The following is a 24819-nucleotide window of genomic DNA, read 5'->3' as shown; positions in this document are numbered from 1 at the left end:
ATAATATAAAATTTATTCATATAACAATGGTACCGTTGTCAGGACCTGTAATTTTTCAATATATGATGATTTTAACTTCAAAACTGTCGCATTTCCTACATAAATTTCAAATTCAGAATTAATTAATTGAAATTAATATTAAAATGTATCAACATTGAAATATTCTGTCATCCAAAGTCATGCATGCACATTTGACTGAAATTTTAAAAAAGAAGAAAAAACTAGATGTAGGGAATTAAGCAAAATCTATATTTAGATATTTTTTTTATATTTGCAGACATTGCTTAATACAACAAAGTTTATATGATACCATTTGAAGTTAGGTCGAAATGTCTAAATGTAATTATGACATGGTATTATTTATAAATAAAATTTCATACAACAATTGTTTAAAAATTAAATAAATGTTTTCTCGTTTAATTGTTTTACAATTGCCGATTCTGAGTCATGTACAGTTTGGGTTTAGCTCATTGTTGAAGGAATTACCATAACCTTTTACGTTGCTTATTTCTCTGTTGACATGTTATCTCATTGGAAAACATACATCATCATCTTATTTTTATGCTGAGTATTTAAATGTTTATGTTACATAGCCTTATTTACTTATGCTTTTTTCATATATATAGTTTAATAACAAAGACGGGGTAGAAACAATTTTAAAAACAGCATTGAAATCCAAGGTTTTGAAAGCTATAAGTTAACGAGGCTCCAAGTCATATTCGTTCGGTCAATGAGTTCAACCGAAATGAAAAACAAAAACCATTATCTTCGAAAAATGAAAATTTTAATTTTGAACTATTAATTAACGATCATGAGTCAGAAAACAATGGAAATAAATTAACAGCTCATTTATTGTTTTAAAATTAATTTGTGATCTGCTGCCGTGACAGAATTATTGCAAACAAATGACAACCTCAGAACGAGTCCTCATGACTTCATACTTAAAACTTAGAGAAATTAATAAATTGTCTTTAATGTAAATTTCACCAATTAAGTATTCTACAGGGCACCAGTGCATGATATGTTTTAATTTAAAATGTCTTCAAATCTACGAAAAATGACAGAATTTCATCACAAATTTGCATTTTCAAGTGAAATTTAAAGGAAGTAAAGTTAGTCTTTTGACACAAATTATCTTTCATAAAATTCAACGCTTTAAGTCCAATAGTTGACAAGTCCAATTGTTTTTGCAAAAAAGTTGTTTAAAATTCTGAAATAGTTTCCCCTGCATATTGTTGTAATTAATATGACAAACAAACTAAAATAATAAAATATTTCACATAATTTTGGTTACAAAACAAAAGTGGTGGAATCTTCTATGTCAACATTTGAGAATTAACAATATATCAAGCTATTTTTAAGGTCGACCTGAGTATGCATAAAATATATCAAGCTTTTGTTGTTCTGAATATGTATGAAATATTTGCTGCTGAACATTAAAATATAACTAACAAGCAAATGACGTGATATGAAGACTGTGAAAAAGGCTGGTACAAATCAAACTAACAAGATGTCCATTGATTTAATATTAACTTCCTGAAATATTTGCCACTGAATGTCAAACAAACAACAATTCAATCTCCAATAAAAAGCTTTCTTTTCCACAAACAAGATATAAAGTTTACTGCAAATTTGGATATAACTGCATGCATCTATTAACCCAAATCTTAAAAAAATGACTAAAATGACAAGTGAGTATTCATGCAACTACGATTTATATTTTATTGAAAACAGTTGATCATCATTACAAGTCTCTGGTAGATAGTTATTTCATTTGAAATCAAACCTCATCTTCTAATTTTGATATTAAAAGTCTATTTTGATGGTTCATAATTATAACAATCTTTCACTAAGGTCCATCTCATTATATGGTCACCTCAATGCTGATAATTCCTTTTTGAATGATGTTGCAAAATTTAAATATCAACTCTCCCATACAGTAACCTTGACCACTGTCATTGAACCTGTTTATATCAATCAAGCTCTTCACATGGACAAAGGTTTATGAATAAGTTGCACGAATCATGCTTCTAAGGTTTCTACATGTCTCAATTCCTTGGTTTTGTTTTAACCTTGACCTTACAACTTTGACCTTCCACTGTCTGATTTGTGCCTTCATAAAACAGCCCCTGAAAAGGTTCCTTTAGGGGACAGGCACATGCATATGTGGTAGGATTGATCAAGCCATTTTTAAATACAAAAAATCATATAGTTGGTTGAGACGTCTATGTCAACTAAAACTTTACAGTTTTTATATTAGCCTATTGAAATGACTTAGTGTCCATTTTATTTATTATTAATTTGCTAGTCTATGATTGTGTATTGTCTAACTCTTCTTTTGTATTTAAAGTCAGAGTGAAATAAAATGGCACTAAAGCTTACTAGGTTTAATTGCAATCATTTAGAGTTTTCCCCTTAAGAGAGATCAGCACTTTTAAAGACATGAAATTTTATCAATTTTTATCAATAATAAATCGTGTAAAATGTCAAGTTCCACCTGTTTATCAAATTCACTTTTCACATTTTAAATTTTATAGAATCCAGGCAAAATACAGCATTGTCGATAATTTATCTTAAATTTCACCTTCGAAACCATGATAATTCTTGAGAAGGGACGCAGCTGACAAAATCTTACCAAATTACCTAAATTTCATATTATATACATTTGGTCTACATGTTTACCATGTCAACTTTGAAATTTTATCAAAACGGCACTTGGCAAAATCCCCATAATCTACTTTTGAAAATAAAGTCATAAATTTGCTGGAGTTATAATTTATCTACATTATTCTTTTAAAAGATTTATAAATGAAACTGCTTCAAAATAGAAATTCTACTTTTTAACTAATTTTTTTTTTTTCATATTATATGTTTATTCCTGTTTGATTTTAAATAAACATATCTTTTGTGAATTCACAATTCAACATGTTTTTGAATATAAATCTTTTTAACATCATAATTCAAATTAAAATATATTTATTCGAAATTCTATCATGATAAAATGAATATTTAGCCTCAATCCTTGATTTTCAATAGAAAATCTATTTCATTTGGAAGGGAAAAAAAAACAAATTAGAAATGCATGACTTTGTCACAAAATCAATCAAAAAACTTAGGCACCATTTTCCCCACGTCATTTGTCCCAATACAAATTTTTGATGTAAAACGAATAAAAACACTTTTGTCGTCCTTAGCAATGAATACACAGAAATTCAATGTTCTAAAATATTATATTTACGATATCCTCTCAACCTTTGAAACTTAACAAGTATTTATCTTTTAGGGACTATAAAAATATAGATAAAAACATTCAATATGTATGTAAAACAAGTTTAGATCTGTGATACCACAAAGTTCGGTTACCATAACGTTCAGGTAAAAAAACAGGACAATTAAAGAATGATTATAAATCTCCCACTGTTACAATACATGGCTATAGTACATCATATATTATAACATATATGACAAAATTTCTAACAACTTAAGATTTTTAGAAATAAAATCAGAGGGGATGAAGGCTTTACAAAATCCCTGGGGTTCTTGAAGGCTAATTAAAAAAAAAGGTTGATAATATCAGATACAAATTGTTTAATTGAGTGTTTCTAAACTGTAGAGAGGGGAACAGCCTTGTTTTTACCAATAATGGTCATATTAAATGAACAGGGGAGGAGTGGCATAGAATTTGGGGGTGCTGCAAGATTTTGAGTATAAAAGATGTAACATCTACATCATTTGATCTTAGGTGGATAGTTGTGTCATTGACAATCATACCATATCTCATTATATATAGAGCCAGCAAATGATAAAAATACCAGAACTGACAGTCAGTCCTCTGGGGTCAGGACTATATAAGTTTCAAGTAAAAGGTCCACCTTAATTAGTCAAAGATCTAGTATAAGTATAAAGAATAGGTCATTGACCTTTGTAATTCATTATGAAAAGTCTCCTCCCAGAAAAAAAGTCCTAGACCTCGGATCTATACTGCAATTTGAAGAAAGATGTTAACAATAAAAGGACAAATGATTTGACTCTATTGTTAAAAATAACCACAATTTATTAACACTCTATCTCTGTTAATTTTTTACTATTTGCAGGACCAAATGAACATTTTTCATCTCTACACTAAATTTAATGATAAATTTCTTTTCTAACTAATTTCAATAAATACCTTATAAATTAAAGAACATGTGTTCATCAATTTTTTTTAATTTTCATATTTTATGTTAATGTCATGAATGTGGTGTTAGATAATTATCAAAATTTCCCCCAAAATGATCAAACTGTCACAGAAATATGTGTTGATTACTCATGGTTAAAATTGGATTAAAAAATGTTATATATGGTGGAAATTTTAGTGAGGGATTATTTTTTTTCTCTTATTTAGCATATTGAAAAAAATCCCCTGAGGTTAATGTATAATCTTCTGATCAGGGACAAGAACAAATTTCAGATATTTATTTGATTTGTGGCCCTAACTGTAATTGGAGGGGTACCCAAGTAGTATTTTGAACCAGAAGCAACATGGACCCAGTTGAAGTGTACCAATTATCTTTTTAGAAACCAAAAATAGCTTTCCACAGGTTTTTAAAAAGGATTCAAGTCCAAATGATATTTTTTATAAAGCAAAATTTCCTAAAATATCAAATGACAACACTTCTTTTGATAACCAATAATTAAAATCACAAATACTTCCAAACTGGCATTTCAAGCCCCATCAATTCCCAGAACATTCTGCTAAACCCCTACATTGGTACCCGCTGTTCTGTATGTGAGAACTAGATCATGGTTAAGATGGGAGGAGGAGGGGGTCAGTAGTAAATTTCAAATATAACACAAAGTTTAGGACCATGCCAGCTCAAATTGTATTTGTTTTTTAAATACAATTTTATATTTTTTATTTTTGTTATATTAACATCAGATTAAAATTCCATACTGTTTAAAATATTAAATCATGCTCCACATGTCAATAAACACAGAAAAATGTATAAAATGTATATTATTTCAATGTTTTAGTAAACATTTATGAATTTTTTATAACAGGTAATAATTTATTATTTATTTGACATAATTCAATGGAATTTCAAGTTTTACAAAAATCTTTGTTTTTTAATCTGTTTTTCTACCTGGCAATAATTGAATAATAACTTCATGGTCATAATTAAATTAATCTATAAAACTTATAAAAATTTCATTCACAAAGAACAAAAATGCTCAATATTAGCTGATAAATAAATCATACGTTAATATAGATTTTCAGCGAAAACTTCTAACCTTCGTAAAACAAACACTTCTTTGGAAACTTATGTACCGTGACTGCCAAACATATCTTTGTTACCGTAGCAACACTTAATAATGTGAGAAACCATTATACTAGTAATTGAGATAGTACCGATATATATACCTTGACTGTCAGGTAATTACAAAAGTACACAAATCCATTTATTGGTAAAATTTACTTTTAAACACTCCCAAGCCCATAACTCTCTGCATTATCTTTAATAAAAGGAATCGGCAATTATTAGAATAAACAACTATTGATCACTTAGGAAAATGGAACAAAAACGAAATTACCAAGAAAACAATACGTATCTATGACATATTCTGGTTAAACTGAATAATTTATTAATAAAAGCAGGTATTTTTCGATTATTGCCATTTTCTATCTTTTATGGATTCCCCCACCTTGAGTTGTCATGGTAACTAATCAATCAAATATTCTGCTGTGAAATAAAAGTTTTGTGTCCCGTTTACAGATGAGAAAATCCATGTTTTTTTATCACCGATTGCTTGGATACCTTGGCATAAACTTTGACGAACCATGCTGGGAACTATGCATAACTTAAAGTCTTCTTTGTCTTTTGTTGAGAAGGGAAAAAACTCTATGTTTAAAGAACTGCATAAATAACTTAAAAACGATTCTCCACTTAATTAAAAGAAGTTTATAATAGTATGACAAAAATTCACTTTATTGCATAAAATATCGATCAATGCAAACTTATATTTAACCTATAATGGTTTACTTTTCAAACTGTTATTTGGATGGAGAGTTGTCTCATTGGCACTCACACCACATCTTCCTATATCTATTATGAACCTTTTGATTTTGTAATTTTTTACAATTATGCAATTGGAATCAATTTTAAATTTGAGCATGTTACTAAGCTCTTGAATAAGTAAAACAGAACTGAAGAACTGTGCAGGGTACCAACCATTTGTTTGCTTGTGGTCAGACTATTGGAATATTACTCTTAACTTCCATATTCCAGAAAATGTTCTTCAAACTATGTTTAAATTTTGAAATACATAACCTAAACCACATTAAATTAAATAGCATGGTTTGCACTATGTTTAAACTTCAAATACCAGACTGGATTTAAAGAAGCATCAGTTTGCCAACAGTCAAAGTACCAAGTTCGATTGTAAAATCTATTCAGATAGCACCACAGAACCAAAAGATACAGGACTAAGGGTACAATATGCATGGTGCTTAGTTATAAAAAGCCCTTGAAAAAACACAACCATATATTGTCAAAGTCTATGTTACTGTTAGATTACAGCTAATTTCCGAATGCATGTAGAACAAAACTTTGGTAAGTTTGCTTGCTTTGTTTGTATATTGTACAATCAGTACAATAACACCCAATTAAATTCAAATATGATATATACAGGTTAAACTATGCCTATATAAATTGTTTAAAGATGTCAATTCTATTAGCAAAGCTTGTTTAAACAATTATACAAACAAAGCAAGCAAGCCAACCAAAGTTTTACTTTGCAAGCATTAGGAAATCAGCTGTAAGACTTTTCTTCCCAGAGTTCAATTTATTGAAAAGAAATGACTTAAAGAACAGGACTTGCTGTCATAAAATGTTTGAGCTTCAGAGGTAATTTGCAATGAGGTCAGGAGTTTGAACAGCAAGGACAGTAGAAGCTATAGTAATTTAAAATAAGGTTAAAATCGAGTTGTATAATGGCCATTTTCACCAGACTCCTTTACTTTTAAATTGTTGGTGTATAAGTTTTCGTACTGAACATTGATGCACTTTTACAAGAAGATATAAATAAAAGTGTAATGTCTTTAAACAACTCGTGAAGGAAAAATACTTAAAATTGACTTTTGAACTGATAAATTTGATCTCTCTTTTAACTCTGATTAAAACAGACACAATTGACAATTCTATTTCATAGATCTATATATTACATCATTAAACAAAAGTTCAAAATTTATGCATTTTCACAATTTTATCTATATTTATTCAAGCTCATTCATTTAACGAAATACTAAGCTATCCAATTTCTGTGGTATCAAGAAAAATTTGAATACATTATCCACGTTCTGAATTTTCCACAATAAATCCTAAAATTTAACCTTGATAAATACAAAAATTGCTTTTGTGGTGAAAAATATGAAAATTGTTTATAGTTTATAACAGAAAGATCAGTTTGGTGACATTTACTGTATAAATGTGGGAAAATGAATTTCAAGTACTCTAGTTTATAAAAAAAACCTTGTACAGATGTAAATTTGTCACTTCCTCTTTGGTATATGAAATATTAACTTTAATTTAACAAAACCTCATTATTTTAAGTTTTATAATAAATGGCACCTGCAATAATTTCTGACAGTAGTACAGACACTTGAGAACTTAGGATGTTAAGATTGGCCCTGAGTACGGCCAGTTTCATATGTATACATGAACAATCAAAAGTCCCTGACACAAGTTTTAGAGGAAAATCTGTATGACTTTATTAAAACAGTTTGGCAATATTGCCAGTTTCTGTGTACAATTTTTTTTGAATGTGAAATAGTCCTTGAAAATTCAGTTGAAAACCTGTATGTTGAAGTGTGGCATCAAGACAACCATTTAAACATACATTATTCAGAGTTTGATATCCATATAGACATGTAGTCCCTGAAACTTTAGAAGAAAACATGTATTTTAATGTGCATATTACTATGCGTTTACTTTTCTACATTGGCTAGAGGTATAGGGGGAGGTTGAGATCTCACAAACAGTTTAACCCGCCACATTTTTGCGCCTGTCCCAAGTCAGGAGCCTCTGGCCTTTGTAAGTCTAGTATTATTTTAATTTTAGTTTCTTGTGTACAATTTGGAAATTAGTATGGCGTTCATTATCACTGAACTAGTATATATTTGTTTAGGGGCCAGCTGTCTCTTTGACACATTTCCCATTTCCATTCTCAATTTTATGTTTGTTAAACTGTATGGCAACAATGCCAAACTTAATACTTATGTAAACAATGAATTATTCAGAGTTTTAGAATAATACCAAGTTTAGATAATGGGATAATTCAAAGCTTGTTTTATTGTTCAGAAAAAAGATGGTCTTTTGCTTATATACAATGATGATGTATGAATGGCAATGTGACCATTCTCCTCCTAAAAAGAAGTAAGTAACAATAGGTCATTGACTGCCTTCAAAAAAGAAAGCAAAACCCATACCGCATATGATGAAGGTTTTAACATGGTAACTGTGAATTTGTCTCCAGAACAACTATATCCAACAGCACAATTTAAAAAAAATTGCTCAAAATGTATTAAAAAGTTCAGATTTAATGTTGTATTTTAATGAATGAAGACCTCCTAGAATCTGCATACAAAGTTACCAAGGTGCAAGTCCAGCACAATCTTTACTTAGTTTTTATTACTCTTATACATTGTTAAACAGTTTCTTTGCTTTAAGAATTTACGAAATCTGATAATTTTCTATAACATAAATACTACAATAAATGTATGACTGCATATTTCTATACTAGTTACAAATTTCAATACCATTAAAAACTTTCAAAATATGATCTTTTTGTGTTTAAATCAAAGTTTTACCATTTGAAATAAAAATTTTATTGAATTTCAATTCATTCCAATTTCAAACATTTACTTTAAGTTGGTTTCATGCCAAAACCCATTTTCTCTTTTAAGAATTCAACTATTTTGCAAACATAAGTCTTTAAAAAGTACTGCCTTTTAATATTACAAAAGTTCTCATATTTTTGCAGAAGTTTATTTGACCAGAACTAAGTTAAACTTAAAAAGCTTAAAAGAATTTATTGAAATTAGTACAATGGGTGTTTAAAGTAACTAAGGCAACTTATACTAATGTTAAACACATTCATTGTCGGGTCGGAAAATATGAAAATATTCTGACCTCACAAAACTATTATTTAATAAAATCTAAATCCTTATTATTAAATAGCTGAAAAACTTTATAATTTTTTTTCCTTTAGTTTTTAAATCTTATCAAAGATTTTAATTTCTTTACAAAATTAGCCCAAGGACTTTCAAACGTCTTTGGTTACACGACTTTTAAACTAAAAATCAATTTTCAACAAAATTTCAATTTTGATAAGTAATAGTATATATATGAAAAATTCAATATTTGGTATGACTGACAGAAGATTTATATATAAAGGGTGTTTTTTTTTTTTTTATCAAAATCCACCAGTCTGAAAAGAATTTAAAATACAAATTAATCATATGTGTACACATTTTCAAATAGAGTTTACACATTGTAGACAAGTTGCTATAGCGATGGAGATCTATATTACTTAATTAGGTATTTTGTATATATTGTGACCTTTTTACATAGATTAAAACTTGACTTTGGTAACTATAGAAGTAAACGGTGTGTGACTCCGAAAGATATCACAGTTTATTAATCCAAATACGTTTATGTGAAAAATAGTTAAATACTATATAAATCTTTTTAATGAATATTTAATTTGCCAATAAGTTCAAATAATAATCCAAACTAAATAAATTCTATACATAAATTTTTATCAGATAAAGGGCTTTTAAAAGGTTTGGATTATTTCAAAATTGCACTTTTTTGTAAAGAGGAATAAAAGACATAAATTAATTGATCGATCTTATTTCCAGTTGAGTGGCTGCATAAAATAGATTTATTTGTTTTAAAGAACATTTATTTAATTACAAATAAAGAGATTTTAAACTAATGCAGTGGGATCGAATTACTTACAACAAAGTTAAACTAAATTTAACTAAAAATATTTACCATTTAATCACCTTAGTAAACTTCGTTAAAACTGTATTAATTAGTATATTTTTCAGGAGAGGTTTAGAATTGAAGATGACATTTCTTTTTACAAATTAAAAATGCAAGAAAAGAGAGTTTTTAAGATTTTTAATGTTATGTAATTTGTTTTCATTTCCGTTCAATGCTTTTTAACAATCAAATTACTGGGGTTCAAATCAGTATAGGTATTAGTTATATTCTGTAATTCTTTGACTGCAAAAGTCAACGACTGCTCATTCTTTACAGTTATATTGCTTTATACTGACTTTCTTACATAAAGTATGGCCTGTCACTCGAAAATTAAAATGGTCCTTCAGGAAATCTCCAATGTTTTAAGCATATTTCTATATCTCAATGTTAAATTGGCTCTGCAGAAATAGAGATTACAAAACCTCTGCATGTGCCAGTTTGTCAGTAGTCCTGAATAAAAATTCTAAAATACAATCAGAACTGAATTTTCCTGAAAATAAATCAAATATTGTATAAATTTCACAAAGATACAATATAAAAATACATACCATCTGCTTGCTTCAGTTTCTGAGCAGCATTAACAAAGTTTGCATAGATTCCTTTCTTGTCGGCCATGCTAAGGTTGTTCAGCCCATTCTTCTGTTGTGAGACAGCGGTCAGAACTTTGGCGATGTCTTTTCCCTGAGCCATGGTCGTCTGGAGAATCTGGTTCGAGTTGAAGTTGGCAAGGGGCACCTGTTTTGTCAGGCCATCAGAATTACCACTAAAACCATACATTTGTAAAAGTTCATTCATTGTACTTTCAGCATAGTCTTTTAAAACAGTAATATCTACATTTGGACTTTTTACAGCAGCATTTTTCTGAATGTTTTCAGCAGTTTTGTTGGACAAGTCTTCAGCAGTATTGGCAACATCAGCAGTTTTGGACAAATCTGTCGCACTTAACGACAAATCTTCAGCAGTCTCGTTTTCACTATCGGCTGCATTTTGAGAGTTAAAACTATCACTACTACCAAAAGATTTGGTCATTGACAGATCTAATGGTGCATTCATAAGACTAGATTTTAAGTTTGATGGTTTACGGGAATGTTTTCTACTGTTGAAAAATGGCGGTGATGGCGCAGGTGGAATCTGTTTTGAGTGCCGTAAGGCAGAAGCAGCAGCCATAGCTGTTGCTATATCAATTGACTTCTCAGTAACAGGCGGTACATAGGTGTCAGCAGCTACACCGCTGTCGTTAGAAACGTTATTTTTATCACATGATAAATCGGACTCGTTCTCTAAGCTATCCACATCGTCAGATTCATTTTCTGGGGGGAATGTAGTGTTTTGATTATTAATCGTGTATTGTGCAAGTTCATCTTTCTCATCGAAATCGTCAATCTGATCTATTCTGTCCCGTACCTGATTTATATTTCTAGGAACAGCCAGTTTCCTTTTCCTACGACTAGATGATGAGACATTATTTTGAGAATTTTCGTTAAATTCCACCGGAGATTCACAAATACCTCTATAATTGGAATCGTCAATTTCATCCCCATCATTTCCATTTGACAATGATCGGAGAACATCAAAATTGTTGTTGTTTTCCTTGTGTCCATTAGTGGTCAGGTCCTGGGGGACTAGAGGTTTATATGGTGTCGATGTTGATGGTAGGGGGCTATTGTCATCGTTATCATTGTTGATCCTTTTCAGTTTGGCACAAATGGCATCAAGGGACCGTGGCTTTGTTTTAAGAGCCATATTGTTCCAGCAACCCTGGACCCAGCTATCTTCAGAAGAAAATCTGTGGCCCCCTATTTTCTGAAAAGACATAAAAAAATCTCAATTATAATGACAATTAGTAGTAGTTGAAATAATTTAATCTTTATATGTCATTCAATTTTTGAGACATAATAGATCTTTTCACTCAGTACTGAACAAGGTGAATTTGCAAATTTCCTTCATTTCATATCTTTAATTAGAAAACGATCTTTATATATATTTATTATGTTACAATGAAAAATATCTAGGAAATAATTATCTGAACCACAGAAAATTAGATATGCACATCTGCACATGTGTCAAGTTTTGCATCAATCCAGTACAAATTGTATGTCAACTGTTAGAGTCATTAAATTGAAAAACAGTCACAAATGTCATGCAAAGTCCATGTTTTAGTATTGGCTGCCTTATAGGCAAATTACCCGTATTTCAAAAACAAAAGTTGCAAAAAAATTGATGTCACTTCACAGGTTACACTCTGTTAATGAAGTCTCATAAAGTCTTTCCTTTAGACTTAAGTCTAATTAGAGGCAATAGTCCAAATACAATGTGTATTGGTCAAACAATTAAATCTTTAACTGAATCATTCAGGCTAGAGAGAATACAAGAAGAGGTGAGGCCGGGTTTAAAATATATACAATGATGACTAGAAGATAACAATCTGATATACATTGAGCAGATATACTTGTCAAAAAAAGGGTTTTCTGATATAAAAATCTCTTCTGCAACTTTCATTTCTATTTCTTATTTAATAACATCATTCCCCGAAAATTTATGAAAGATGATTGGCCAAGCTTGTATCTAATTTGTCAAAAAATTTCAATAAACTTTTATCTGTCATAAAATCAAATTACATTAGTACTTTCAGTTTCATAACTTATAAATATGAAATTTTCTGCTTACCAACTAAATAATAATATAAGTCATAAAAGTGGTTAAAGTTTTAAAAATGTCAAACAAAAAACCAATAAATTCTCTAACCCAGTTTTGTTGTAATCTTACCTATGTAAGGAGATATATTAGACAATAAAAAAAACACAAAAAAAATCTTCTTTTAAAAAGGTGCAAACTAATTGTTGATTGATTCCATGGTAATAGTTAAATACTCTTTTCAAAAACTTAAATTATATGCTTCACAATAGACTGAGTAGGTCTCTATTCAATAATGAGCGAGAGGATAATGTGAAAATGAAAACTTCTTAAAAAGACGTATTTCAAGAGAAAAATCTTTAGTATATCTATGGAAATAACTGTCCTTTAATTCGTATTGATATATCAACACAAAAGCAAAGACTTTTAACGAAGAAAAACAAGTATTTACTAAATTGTTTTGTTTCAAATCCTCTTATTTCGTTGACATGAAAGAACTCATGTAAATTAATCTTTCAGGCATAGCAATCTGGGAGAATTTTATCAATTTATTGATTTATTGATTTTTCTGTGATTCTATAATAGTCAAAACAATACAAGACTTGTTAAAAGACATAAAATAATTATTGAATTGTTATATATATTTAGGAAAATTTGCAAATATCTGGGAAATGAGAAATATCTTTTCGCTTACACATAACAAGTTCTCTCAGACCCAAACTTTAGTGTCCAGTAACAAGTTTATTAAACAGGATTTAAAAGCCTTTATGTAGATATGAAATAATTATTGAATCATTATGTATATTTAGGAAAAAGGAAATATCTGGGAAATGAAAAAAAATCTTTTCGTTTACAATATATATATGAATTGATAAAAAATCATTGACAAGTTCACTAGACTCAAACTTTAGGGTCCAGTAACAAGTTTATAAAAGAGGATTTAAAAGCCTCATAGATATGAATCTTAAAATTTTTTGTGAAAAACTTGTTCAGAGCCAGTAAGCTATAAACATGAAGTTTTTAACAAAAATGTTCTTTAAAAAGACAGCTATAAACATGACAAGAATATTGAAATAGTTAACTTATCCAAAAAAATGTGTACTTATAATTTGTCTTCCTGGTCAAACGATACCTTTGAATTAAATGCACCATGCATTAAAAATTATAAATTTTTCATCATTTCCAAAAATTGTGAATAAAAATGGTTTACCTGTTGGTATGAAATTTCCTAACTGTGATCAAATTTTTCTTCCAGGTATTTAATAAATATATACATATATATATAAATACATACATACCATATATAATTTCATTTGAAAAAATCTTGTAAAACACAATCGCTACGTTTAAATCTTTTCACAAAAATTTAATCTTCCATAATACCTCTAAAAACGTTGATATCGTACTAATGAATAATTATGAGACGATATGTTTCATGATTTGCATATTTTTGTGACATTTATTTCTGTGATATTGTTTAGTAATTATTAAAACAAAATGAATTGGATATGCTGACAAATACATAACACGCCACTTCATCAAAGGTGTCATATTTATACCACTGTCAACATGCATCAACTAATTAGTGAAATTAATTTAACAAATTTCTTGTAATTTATAAGTTTTGCATAATTTTTTTTATCTTTTCATTTTATGTAAGTTTTAATTTTCTGACATTACTTTAACCCTAGGTTAATCAGTGCAGTCATCTGAAAAGCTCATAAGATGTAAAACTTTAATTTATGTTTTCCTGGTAATACGATAATTGCAGAAAAAGCGTGTATAGTTCAACGAGATGATAAATGAGGCATCCATCTACATTACCTTTGCTTAATTTGGTAAGCGAAAGTAAACTTACACAGACTAAAGTTCAATATCAAATTTTGACAAAGTAAATCCTCTTTTGTAATTAACCTGTTAAATGCTCTGTTAGGTCAAAGAAACTTAATATTCAGTATGTCTGTTCCTTTTGTCCCCAATACTTGACATATAATTTGGTTTCCTTATTTTATATCTAAAAATAAGAAATATGTGGTATGATTGCCAATGAGACAACTCTCCAACCAGAGACCAAATTGTCAAATATGTCTACTGTATAAAGTTTTCAAAGTCACTATGCACACGATCTGCTAAGAAACCACTCATCATCAATATAAACATGTCCCTTTTATGTTTTACAAAATCTGTAAAATAAAATTGAATTCATACCTGACAAACCAATTCTAAAAAGACTTTCATGAAACTAGAAACACATTTATAAGTTCTTTTTCTTTAACCTAACTATAGCAAACAATTTGTATCTATTATTTCACAAGAAGAAATTTAGTTAGATTCCATTTAAAAATGTTGCTTAATTCAGAATTCACTGATCCCCATTTTGGATGTTTAATCTAATACTCGGTACTGTTAGAGCTGGTCAGTTTCACAAGGTTCCCTCACTTCACATAAACAATGTCCCCACATCTCACATATAGTCATCCACAACCGAATTGTAGCAATGATTTTTACTAAACATTGTAAGAAATTGGAGACAAGGAAAGATGGCAATAGTCAAGTTCTAACTTAAAGTGTGGGGTATCATAAGAAATGGGAGACAAGGAAAGATGGCAATAGTCAAGTTCTAACTTAAAGTGTGGGGTATCATAAGAAATCTGCATTATCCTAATACATGAATGAACCCAAACTTGACTGAGCCTCAATTCAACATATTTTTGCATTCTTTTCAACTGTTTGCAATTTATCTTTGTTACTGCTCTAAAAGAACCTGAGTTCTATATGGTTTATTTTAGTCAAGACTATTCTGGACTTTTTGAAATTCTCCTGATTTCAAAGAAAAGTTTTAATTTTTCAAATGGATTTAAGAGTTTTGAGTATTATAGGAAAAAATAATACTGCTTCTTAATTGGTAAAAGTATGAAAAGTCAGCGAGTAGTAAACAGCAAACTAAATATCTTAAAAGTCTTGTGGACTTCTAACCATACAAGATGAGATGTGCCCATACATTTGAATTTTGAATTTTCAGTTTGAAGTACCAAAATAAGGAGATTTGTGCATAGTTTATAGCTGACATAATAATAATGATGTGGTATGGGCTTTGCTCATTGTTGAAGGCTGTACAGTGACCTATAGTTGTTAATGTCTGTGTCATTTTGGTCTTTTGTGGATAGTTGTCTCATTGGCAATCATACCACATCTTCTTTTTTATATATATATTTTCCATTAATTTAGAAGTATCAAAATAAGAAGATGTCCACAATTTACATTAAAACACACTTTTTTTGCTCATTGTTGAAGGCTTTACAGTGACCTATAGTTGTTAATGTCTGTGTCATTTTGGTCTTTTGTGGATATTTGTCTCATTGGCAATCATACCACATCTTCTTTTTTATATATATATTTTCCATTAATTTAGAAGTATCAAAATAAGAAGATGTCCACAATTTACATTAAAACACACTTTTTTTGCTCATTGTTGAAGGCTTTACAGTGACCTATAGTTGTTAATGTCTGTGTCATTTTGGTCTTTTGTGGATAGTAACAATGTCTCATTGGCAATCATACCACATCTTCTTTTTTATATATATATTTTCCATTAATTTAGAAGTATCAAAATAAGAAGATGTCCACAATTTGCATTAAAACACACTTTTTTTTATAAAGTTCTATACCTTTTAACCTAATGTTGACCTACAATTTTATAGAACGAAGAATTGACATTTTTACCAGATAAATATACTTACCTAAGCGAACTTGAAATTTTGTTACAATTTAATTCAGATTACATGTATACTATATCAATTTAGATAAAATTGACAAAAATAAAATTGTACAGTCAAGTGTACCTATTTGGAAAGTTATATGACCCTACATGACAAATCAACGAAAAATGTCAAAATTTTGTCAATGTCAATAATTTTTTTTGCAGTTTTATAATTTGGTAACATGAGTAATAAATGTCTGATTTATAACAGCACTCTAGTAGCTCAGTGTGGGAACCAAGCATTTTGACTAAATTTTCAAATGGTACTGTTTTTAAACAAGAGGCTAACATATGTTTAATGTCATTTTAACCACAAGTATTCAATATGAAGTTTTGCATTTCAGCTGCTGAATATTTGAAATTTGTTTAAACTAGTACTGGTCTCAATGTAAATAGTTAAAATTTATTTTTCAAAATATGTCAGTTTAAAAGAAACATAAATGACATAGGGAAAATATTGGAAAATTTATTTATAAAGTACTCAGGAATAAAATACTAGAGCAACTATTTATCATGTCTATATCAAAAGATTTTTTTCTTTGTAATTGCAATAACTCATCTTGATAAGTCCTTTACAATGTCAATGAATCAGATGCACAAACCAGGGGTAAAGTTCTAGATTTTTGTCTGCCAATGCAAAAACCAGGGATGAAGTTCAAGATTTCTTGTCTGCCAATGCAAAAACCAGGGATGAAGTTCAAGATTTCTTGTCTGCAGATGCACAACCCAGGGATGAAGTTCAAGATTTCTTGTCTTCAGATGCACAAACTAGGGATGAAGTTCAAGATTTCTTGTCTGCAGATACACAAACCAGGAATAAAATTCAAGATTTCTTGTCTGCAGATGCACAAACAAGGGATGAAGTTCAAGATTTCTTGTTTGCTGTCAGTTGACCAGTTTGACCTTGCACCTCTACATAACAAATGTTGCATGCATTCACAAAGTAAATTAACAATGTTTTTATTGCTGATCTTCATCTTAAAATCACTATGCAACATCATCCTGGAGGAAAAGCTTCAGTTTGCCAGAAACTTGTATGAATTTGCTGAAAAGCTGAGTCATTCCCAAGGTAGCCAGACATTGGCTGGGCAAAGACCAGTAGAAATTGGTTTGTTCCAGGTAAAAGATATATGCACTACATTTTTTTATTTTGATTTTATCTCAATCATTTGTGTTAATGTCCTTTAAAAAAGGGTCTGGTCTTGTAAAAAAGAATGATTTACTGGACCCAATGTACAGGTGATTTCTCAAAGCTTTGGAGCTTTCACGGGAGCCACTGGAAAAGCTATACTCAAAACTATCCATTTTAGCCATTTTTTTGCTTTTCTGAGTTTCATCTATTTGGATCAGGAAACAAAGGACAGCAAATTGGTTAAAGCAAATTTCAAAAATATATATGTAAAAAAAAAATGGAAAAAATCAACCATGGATCTCAACTGTATTTTATCCACATAATTCTTAAAACTTGATGGACATACATTGAAAAAAGACATGAAAAATAACTGTTTTCTCTTATTTCCTTTGAATTTTTTCCAGATGTAATCATATTTTTACAGGAAATGTTGTGTTTTCAGTATTTTAAACAGTTCAGTTTATACCATGTATACATTTCTGTACATGAAAGTACTTCTGACAATTTACAATGTTTTATGTTCACTTTCATTAATTTTAATGTTATTTTCATTTTCACTTAATTTCATTTACATAAAAGATAACTTTTTTCCTAATTTTTCAAAGGTACTTGTACATGTAGATTGTAGCAATGAAATATTTGGACCTATAAACCAAACTAAGTCTGAGGTCCATAAGTTTTCATAGAGGACTTGTTAAGTTTGAGATACTGGATAATTACATTGCTTAAAAAAAAAATTCTTGTTGCATATAGGTTTTTATTTTATTTATTATATCTACAGGTTTCTTCATTTAAATCAACCCAAATTGATTTGATTTTGATTTTTTGTGTTTTAATGTCACTTTAAAGCAGTCTGCAAGGTTAGCCACTAGTCCATGCCCCAGACTAGTAAAATTTCATTCAGACTAGTAAGTTTTTGCAAAACTTTGTTTGGACCAAAAAGAAAAATGTCAGAATATTGGTCTTCGGACTAGTAGTTGAAAAAGTTTTTGGTGCAGACTGTTAAAGCACAGCATTTACACTATTTCATGGCAGACAGTTTATATTGTTGGGGGAAGCCAGAGTGCCAGGAGAACACTACCAACCTTTGATAAGAAAACTGACAATCCTAGTCAATTAAGATTGAGGTCGAGTGTACCAGCATGAGTGGGGTTGGAACCCACAACCTCAGTGTTAACTGGCTAGTGATTACAGTAGTAACTACTTAGGACTACTCGGCCACCGAGGCTCCTCAACCCAAATTAAAAAATGCCCTGCAAGTTCTTTTAGAATAAGGTAATAATTATATATATATAGAAGTACATATGTTTAAAATATTTCAAATATTTGAACAAGTGCCTACACAGTACACTGTATGACTACATTATATTGAATGACTATTTTTTAAAGTTTTAGGTAGATCATAGTTTATTTCTTATAAAACCAGCCAAATATACAAAGGTTACAGAAAACATGCATTCACAATATCATATATATATGCTTATTAGTGTTGCTGTAACAGAATTAAACCTGGACAACCAAAAAAATCACATCCAAATTTAACTTGTGACAAGATACTATGATTTTATTAGTTTTCTGTCACTTTCCAATTCTTTGCATAATTTTTACGGGATTCTTCCAATTTTTACATTTCCTTGTAAAGAATTGATTTCCATCCCGTATCTTATTACGTTTAATGAGAAAAATACCTGTTTGGACAATTATTCAATTAAAAGTGCTTAACCCAATTAAAAATCAATAAACATTACCTGGTGATGCAGGTGTGAATAAAGAGTCTCCTAAGTCTCCTTCTCAAAAGGTTCCACCTACCTGTGGGCTCTGTTAAAAATTTTGGGGTATTGTCATGGCAACCAAGATAAATTCCTATTGGAGGGTATGCATCAATAGTTGCTATAACAATCAAATTGTGCCAACAATAATTTTCTAACAGAAATCAATTAGCTTAGCTAAATTCTTGTTTTTATCATAAACCTGCATATTTATTGTATCGGGAAGTTTTGAACTTTTTTCACAGTTGACGGAGCACCATTGTAAAATTTTGTCATATTCGACTATATCTCCTTTTCCGTGAATTGAAACATTAAATAACCGATTGTGACTTAATTGATATCATCTAAAATGTCTGAATGTTCAAATAATTTTAAACTTTAATGAAACGTAATACGGCTCATGAGCACCAACTAAGGTTTATCGATAGGGTGAAATAGCTTTTTCACAAATGTTTGTCTATTTGTCCTAAAACTCAATAACTAATATACACATTCAAAAGATCAATTGTTATGAGTTTAGAATTATCTCAAAATGACTAACGGTAATTCTGTCTTGTGAAATTATGAAGAAATAAGAGAAAAATATCACAATCAATTATGGACGATAGGCTCTAATTTTTAAATGCTTATTATTATTAATCTTTTTGTTTATTGCACATTCCTTGTGATTACTTATAATGAAGTTGTTTTTTTAAAGGTATCTTGAAATTGTTAAATGTCATAGCTACTATAACTATGAATTTCAAAAAGTTGAAAAAATTAGAGATCAGATTAATACATGAACTAAGATTTTCTTCTATTGTCAGGCATCAATGTAATACAAATTAAAGAAACAATGCCAAATCATATTTTAGGATAAACAAATGATTCACAGTTTTAGATGAGGATGATGATATATGTATACTAAGGTTTAAATTCAAAACACTTATTTGAACTTTGAAATTGTTTTATCATGGTTCATTTATAATTAAAATTTCAAAAATTCATCCAAGATGCAGTTTTTTAAAAGAAACCTTGTTTTAAAATAGAATCACTTGAATGACTTCAGTACATTTTTAATGCACAATTGTTCAGATTATGCAACAAATGATTAATTGTCTTATTTCTCTTAATCATTTAGGTTACAAGCACAGAAAGTTACAAAGTTCATGAAAGGCAATCCTAATAATTTTCAATTTTCTTTTTTTTAAGTATAATTATATATAAATTTACCACATTAAATACTGAAATTTATGGAATTTGAAAGGAAAGTTTAAGGGCAGGAAATCTGGTTTTAGTGTTTTAAACTTGTACAACTTCCTTAGGATATCCAATTAACTAACTTCAAATAAAGCTACTCATATTTAGTAAAATTTTTGTAAAAATCTTTTTGAATAAGGGGAAATAACTCTGCAAAACACTTTCTTTCCAAATTGATAATAGTATGAAACAAGACCCAAAGTAAAAATACAAAATTTATGTCTTCCTTTTTTTTAAAGGTGCATAATGTGTGCACAAATGTCTCAATTGGTTTATATCTACATGTTGCACATTTTCAATCACCAAAATAAGTGCAGTACTTAAAAATAAATACTTTATCCTATTTATGATATATTACAAATATTTTTTTTTCACTGGAACTTGAATTGAACATTTCATTCATCAAAAAGCAAAGGGAGAAGCTTTAATTTCAAAGCAAGAGAACAGGGCGTGTATTCAATCATAAGCAAAAGGCCAGACAGGGCTTTTACATTTAAGCAAAGTGACAGGGCTTTTAAATAAAAGCAAAGGAATGGGGCTTTTAACTGTAAGCTAATGAGAGAGGGGCTTTATCTAACGGCAAAAAAACAGGAATTTGATCTTAAAGCACAGGGAAGGGATTTGATCTTAAAGCACAGGGAAGGGAATTGATCTTAAAGCACAGATAAGGGATTTGATCTTAAAGCACAGGGAAGGGATTTGATCTTAAAGCACAGGGAAGGGATTTGATCTTAAAGCACAGGGAAGGGATTTGATCTTAAAGCACAGGGAAGGGATTTGATCTTGGAGTAAAGCAACAGCGCTTTAACATATATAAGCAAAAGGACAAAACTTGTATGTATGTAAGTAAAAAAACAATTAATCTAGAGGGATTTTGACTCTTGAAAGCTAAAAGGTCAGCAATGTTACAGAAAATTGAGGAGAAAATTGAGGTACAGGGCTTTTTGAAGCAGTTTTGAAAAACTAGTAACCATTTGTTTGCTTTTATATTTTATAGTTATATGTTACGACAACATGTGAAAGAACAACCTGATTTGATAGTTCTGCTAAAAATTGCTTAAGTATTCTGGAATGATTAAAGGTCTTTTCCATTCAAGTCACAGATGATAATTTGAACATTTTTGCAATCTCAACAACATTATTTCAAAGGCAGAGACTGTATATATTATAGATAAATACATACAAGAACTTTTATTTGCACATGCTAAAATTTTCTATTATCCTTCTCTTAAAGTTTTGAAAAGTTATTACGCCTAAATATATTGTTCAAGTTACTACTAGCAACTGAAGATCATTTGACAAACAACTTACACTTTTAAATCATGTTAGTTAAACATTAATAATATTCATATAAAGTTTAAAATCCATTGAATTTTTGTTATTCTTATGAAAAAGTCCCATATTTTCATCCTTGACAATTTTCTATTACTAAAAATGATTATAAATCTACTCTTTTATTATTTTTAAATTCCATTTTGAAAATTCTTTCGTTACAGTAAACTTCTTAAAAATTTAAAAAGTGGTTATTATATTCCAAAGAAATTAAGTTTTATTTTTACTGTTGGGATTTAGCCAATTTTCCGATATGGCTTTAATCTTTAAAATTTCATGTCCCAAAACAAAAGCTATCTTGTTACCATAGTTATTTAAACAGTCAACACTAATAATATTTACCTGTATTTCACATAAAAAGAAATAACAAAGTTACTACATATATATATTCAGGGTATATTTATATTGTATTCTGTACCTGGGACATTTTCATGACTAAACATGCTAAACCTGTTCAGTTAAAGTGGTGATTACACATATCCATGGCAACAAAAATTTCTATACAGGACTTTTCTTGTAAATCAATAAAATTTTGAATTAATCTTTAATTAAGTGTAATATTTAACATGATTGACAATTTACCTTTTTATGAAGGTATCTGAATATTTAATCATGTCATGTTTTCAGATAAACCAAGTTTATCACAGTTGGGTGATTAAATATATTAATTCTCTTAATTACAACTATTGTATTATTTATTACAAATTATGAGATTTGTCTTAAAACAATATTATAAAGTTATACCAGTTTTATAGAATTGACAACTTGGTAATTCTTGCAGGATTTAACTGTAGAATTATATAAATCATTTTGAATGTATCCATAAGCTGAATTATTCAGCAAAAACATGTAAAACCAAGGTATAAGAGTCTTGATCTCAGTCTCTGCACAAAGTGGATATCTTAGATCAAGATTATATAGCCTTATCTTATGGTACTATTCACTTTAAGGTATATATCTGTACCAAACTTTTTTTAGTAGGGGAATTTAGAAGGGTATTTTTTTCTTAAAATGTGTTGAATTGATGGGGTGAATAGAGAAACAGCTATGGTTGATCAAGGAGTTATCATAATTCGAAGGGGTTGGGGAGAGGGGACTCTCTTGGATCCTATAAAATAGCATCTGATTGAAATTATATGTTGTAATCTTGTATCAATGTGATTGGTTCTAGGCAAAAGAAGATCATATTTTTTTTTATTTACCACTTTTAATAACACATTATAGCTTGAAAACTGAGATTATTAGTCCATATTTGTATCTTTTTGTGTGTAGAAAAAGAAGTTATGTTGAAATTTTTATTTTTATTTTTGTATATTGTTCACTGTAAATAAAAATTAGATCCCAAGCAAGTGCGGCATAGTAAATTAAGTGCCCGGCACGTTATCATCAGTTTGTTGATGGAGTGCTGAATTATTAAGAAGAAGATCATAAAAAAATGATAAATACTGATGCCATTCATACATGTCATATTCATTGGGTATTAATTTTCATTTTTTTTTTTTTTATCAACTTTAACATTTGGGAACAATTTATATTAAATAGCTAATAATTACACAAAACATTGGGAGTTTTATATAAATCCTATCTGTAAAGATAAATATGTATACTATAATGTATGTTTCTCAAAAGATTTTTGTTAACAAAAAAAGAAAGTTTTAACCAAAACTTTATTACTAATTTTAAGAAAATTTAAAACATGTTAGGAGTGAAGAGTTCTCTTTTTGGCAATCAAACCAAATCTTCTTAATATTTTAATATATAAATGCAGCTTTTAATTTATCAATCTGTCAACATAATGTTTGTGCATAAAAAGTATTTCACTTAGTTTATACAACATAGAAGGCTTTCCCTTCCCCTTATGACTCAAAATCTATCCTGAGTTCTTGAAAAGGGTCATAGGTTTTTACAGCCAAAATTTTCAAATTACCTCTACATTTTGGAATTTTGCATTAGAAATAATATGCAGCTATCAATATCTTTGATAAGAATTAATAACTTTACATGATGATGTTGGTCTTTTCATCTTCTTATATAGTTGCATCTCAAAGGTATGTAAATTTGAGGGGGGGGTGTAATTTTTGGGTTTATGACTTTAAATGTCAAACTTCAATCTGAATAAGCCTAAATAGTGTTTTTCGTTATTACTTCAATAAAAAGTCATCTGATACTGGCCACTGACTAATAGTGTGAGGTTAGTCTGACCTGATGGGAGATGATACAAACTTTCTCATTTGTTTTGCTTTGATCACCTGGGACAGCCTTTTGAAATTGTTGTTTATCTTTTTGACCTAAGGCATGTAAGGGGGGGGAGACTATGGGAGGTAGAGGAGGGAGAGATGCATTCCTTCAGCACAGAGAAAAATGTCTCAATATACAACAAAATAGTTCAAAAACATAGTTTGATTTTTAAACAAATATTGAACCAAACATAATTGGGAGGTACTGAAAATGGTTTCTTATTTCAAATTTACACAAATACGTCAAATGTAAAAAAGATTAGCTGATTTACACACTTAAGTTGTCAAGAAATCATATATATCTGTTATCATATCATTCAAAAGTTATCAAGAAATCAACTGGGACTTTTATACTAGTCCCAGAAATCATGCAAAACTATGAAGGGGCAAACAGAGGTGTTAATATGATAATGATAAATAATTAACTATTTTTTCATGAGTAATTAAGCATGCAATAAGGTTATATCACTTGTATATAAATTGGTTTAAATCTATCACCTTTACTTTTGCACGAGAAAAGTGATCACGAAAATTCGTCTGCAATTTAATTTTTCAAAAATGTCAAGTTTTTCTTTTTGCTGTTTATCACAAAATGACAAGGTGTGCTTAATTTGATATGATTTAAAAATTTGGCACTTAATCAAAAATAATAAACCGGCTTGGTCAAACCTTGACATTAAATTTTTTTGAT

At 29.3% G+C, this 24819-nt stretch overlaps 1 protein-coding gene across 6 annotated transcripts in view; it reads right to left on the bottom strand.

The window, feature by feature from the left end:
• The window catches only part of LOC134692104 (zinc finger protein castor homolog 1-like), a 38038-nt gene that overhangs the window by 12835 nt on the left and 384 nt on the right, over positions 1 to 24819 (bottom strand). For 2 of the 6 annotated variants that reach the window (XM_063552514.1, XM_063552515.1), the window contains exons 1-2: positions 13958 to 14062; positions 10574 to 11828 (exon numbers count right to left, since the gene is read on the bottom strand). In XM_063552514.1, the coding sequence (XP_063408584.1) occupies positions 10574 to 11828; positions 13958 to 13972 (1270 nt within the window). In that variant the 5' untranslated portion in view covers positions 13973 to 14062. The other 4 variants (XM_063552518.1, XM_063552516.1, XM_063552519.1 and 1 more) reach the window with 3 other exon arrangements.

This window comes from Mytilus trossulus, chromosome 12 (genome assembly GCF_036588685.1).
Source record: "Mytilus trossulus isolate FHL-02 chromosome 12, PNRI_Mtr1.1.1.hap1, whole genome shotgun sequence".
In the NCBI taxonomy this organism is placed as follows: Eukaryota; Metazoa; Mollusca; class Bivalvia; order Mytilida; family Mytilidae; genus Mytilus; species Mytilus trossulus.
The sequence above is the reverse complement of the archived record's forward strand: the minus strand, read 5'-3'. Positions and strand labels throughout refer to the sequence as shown.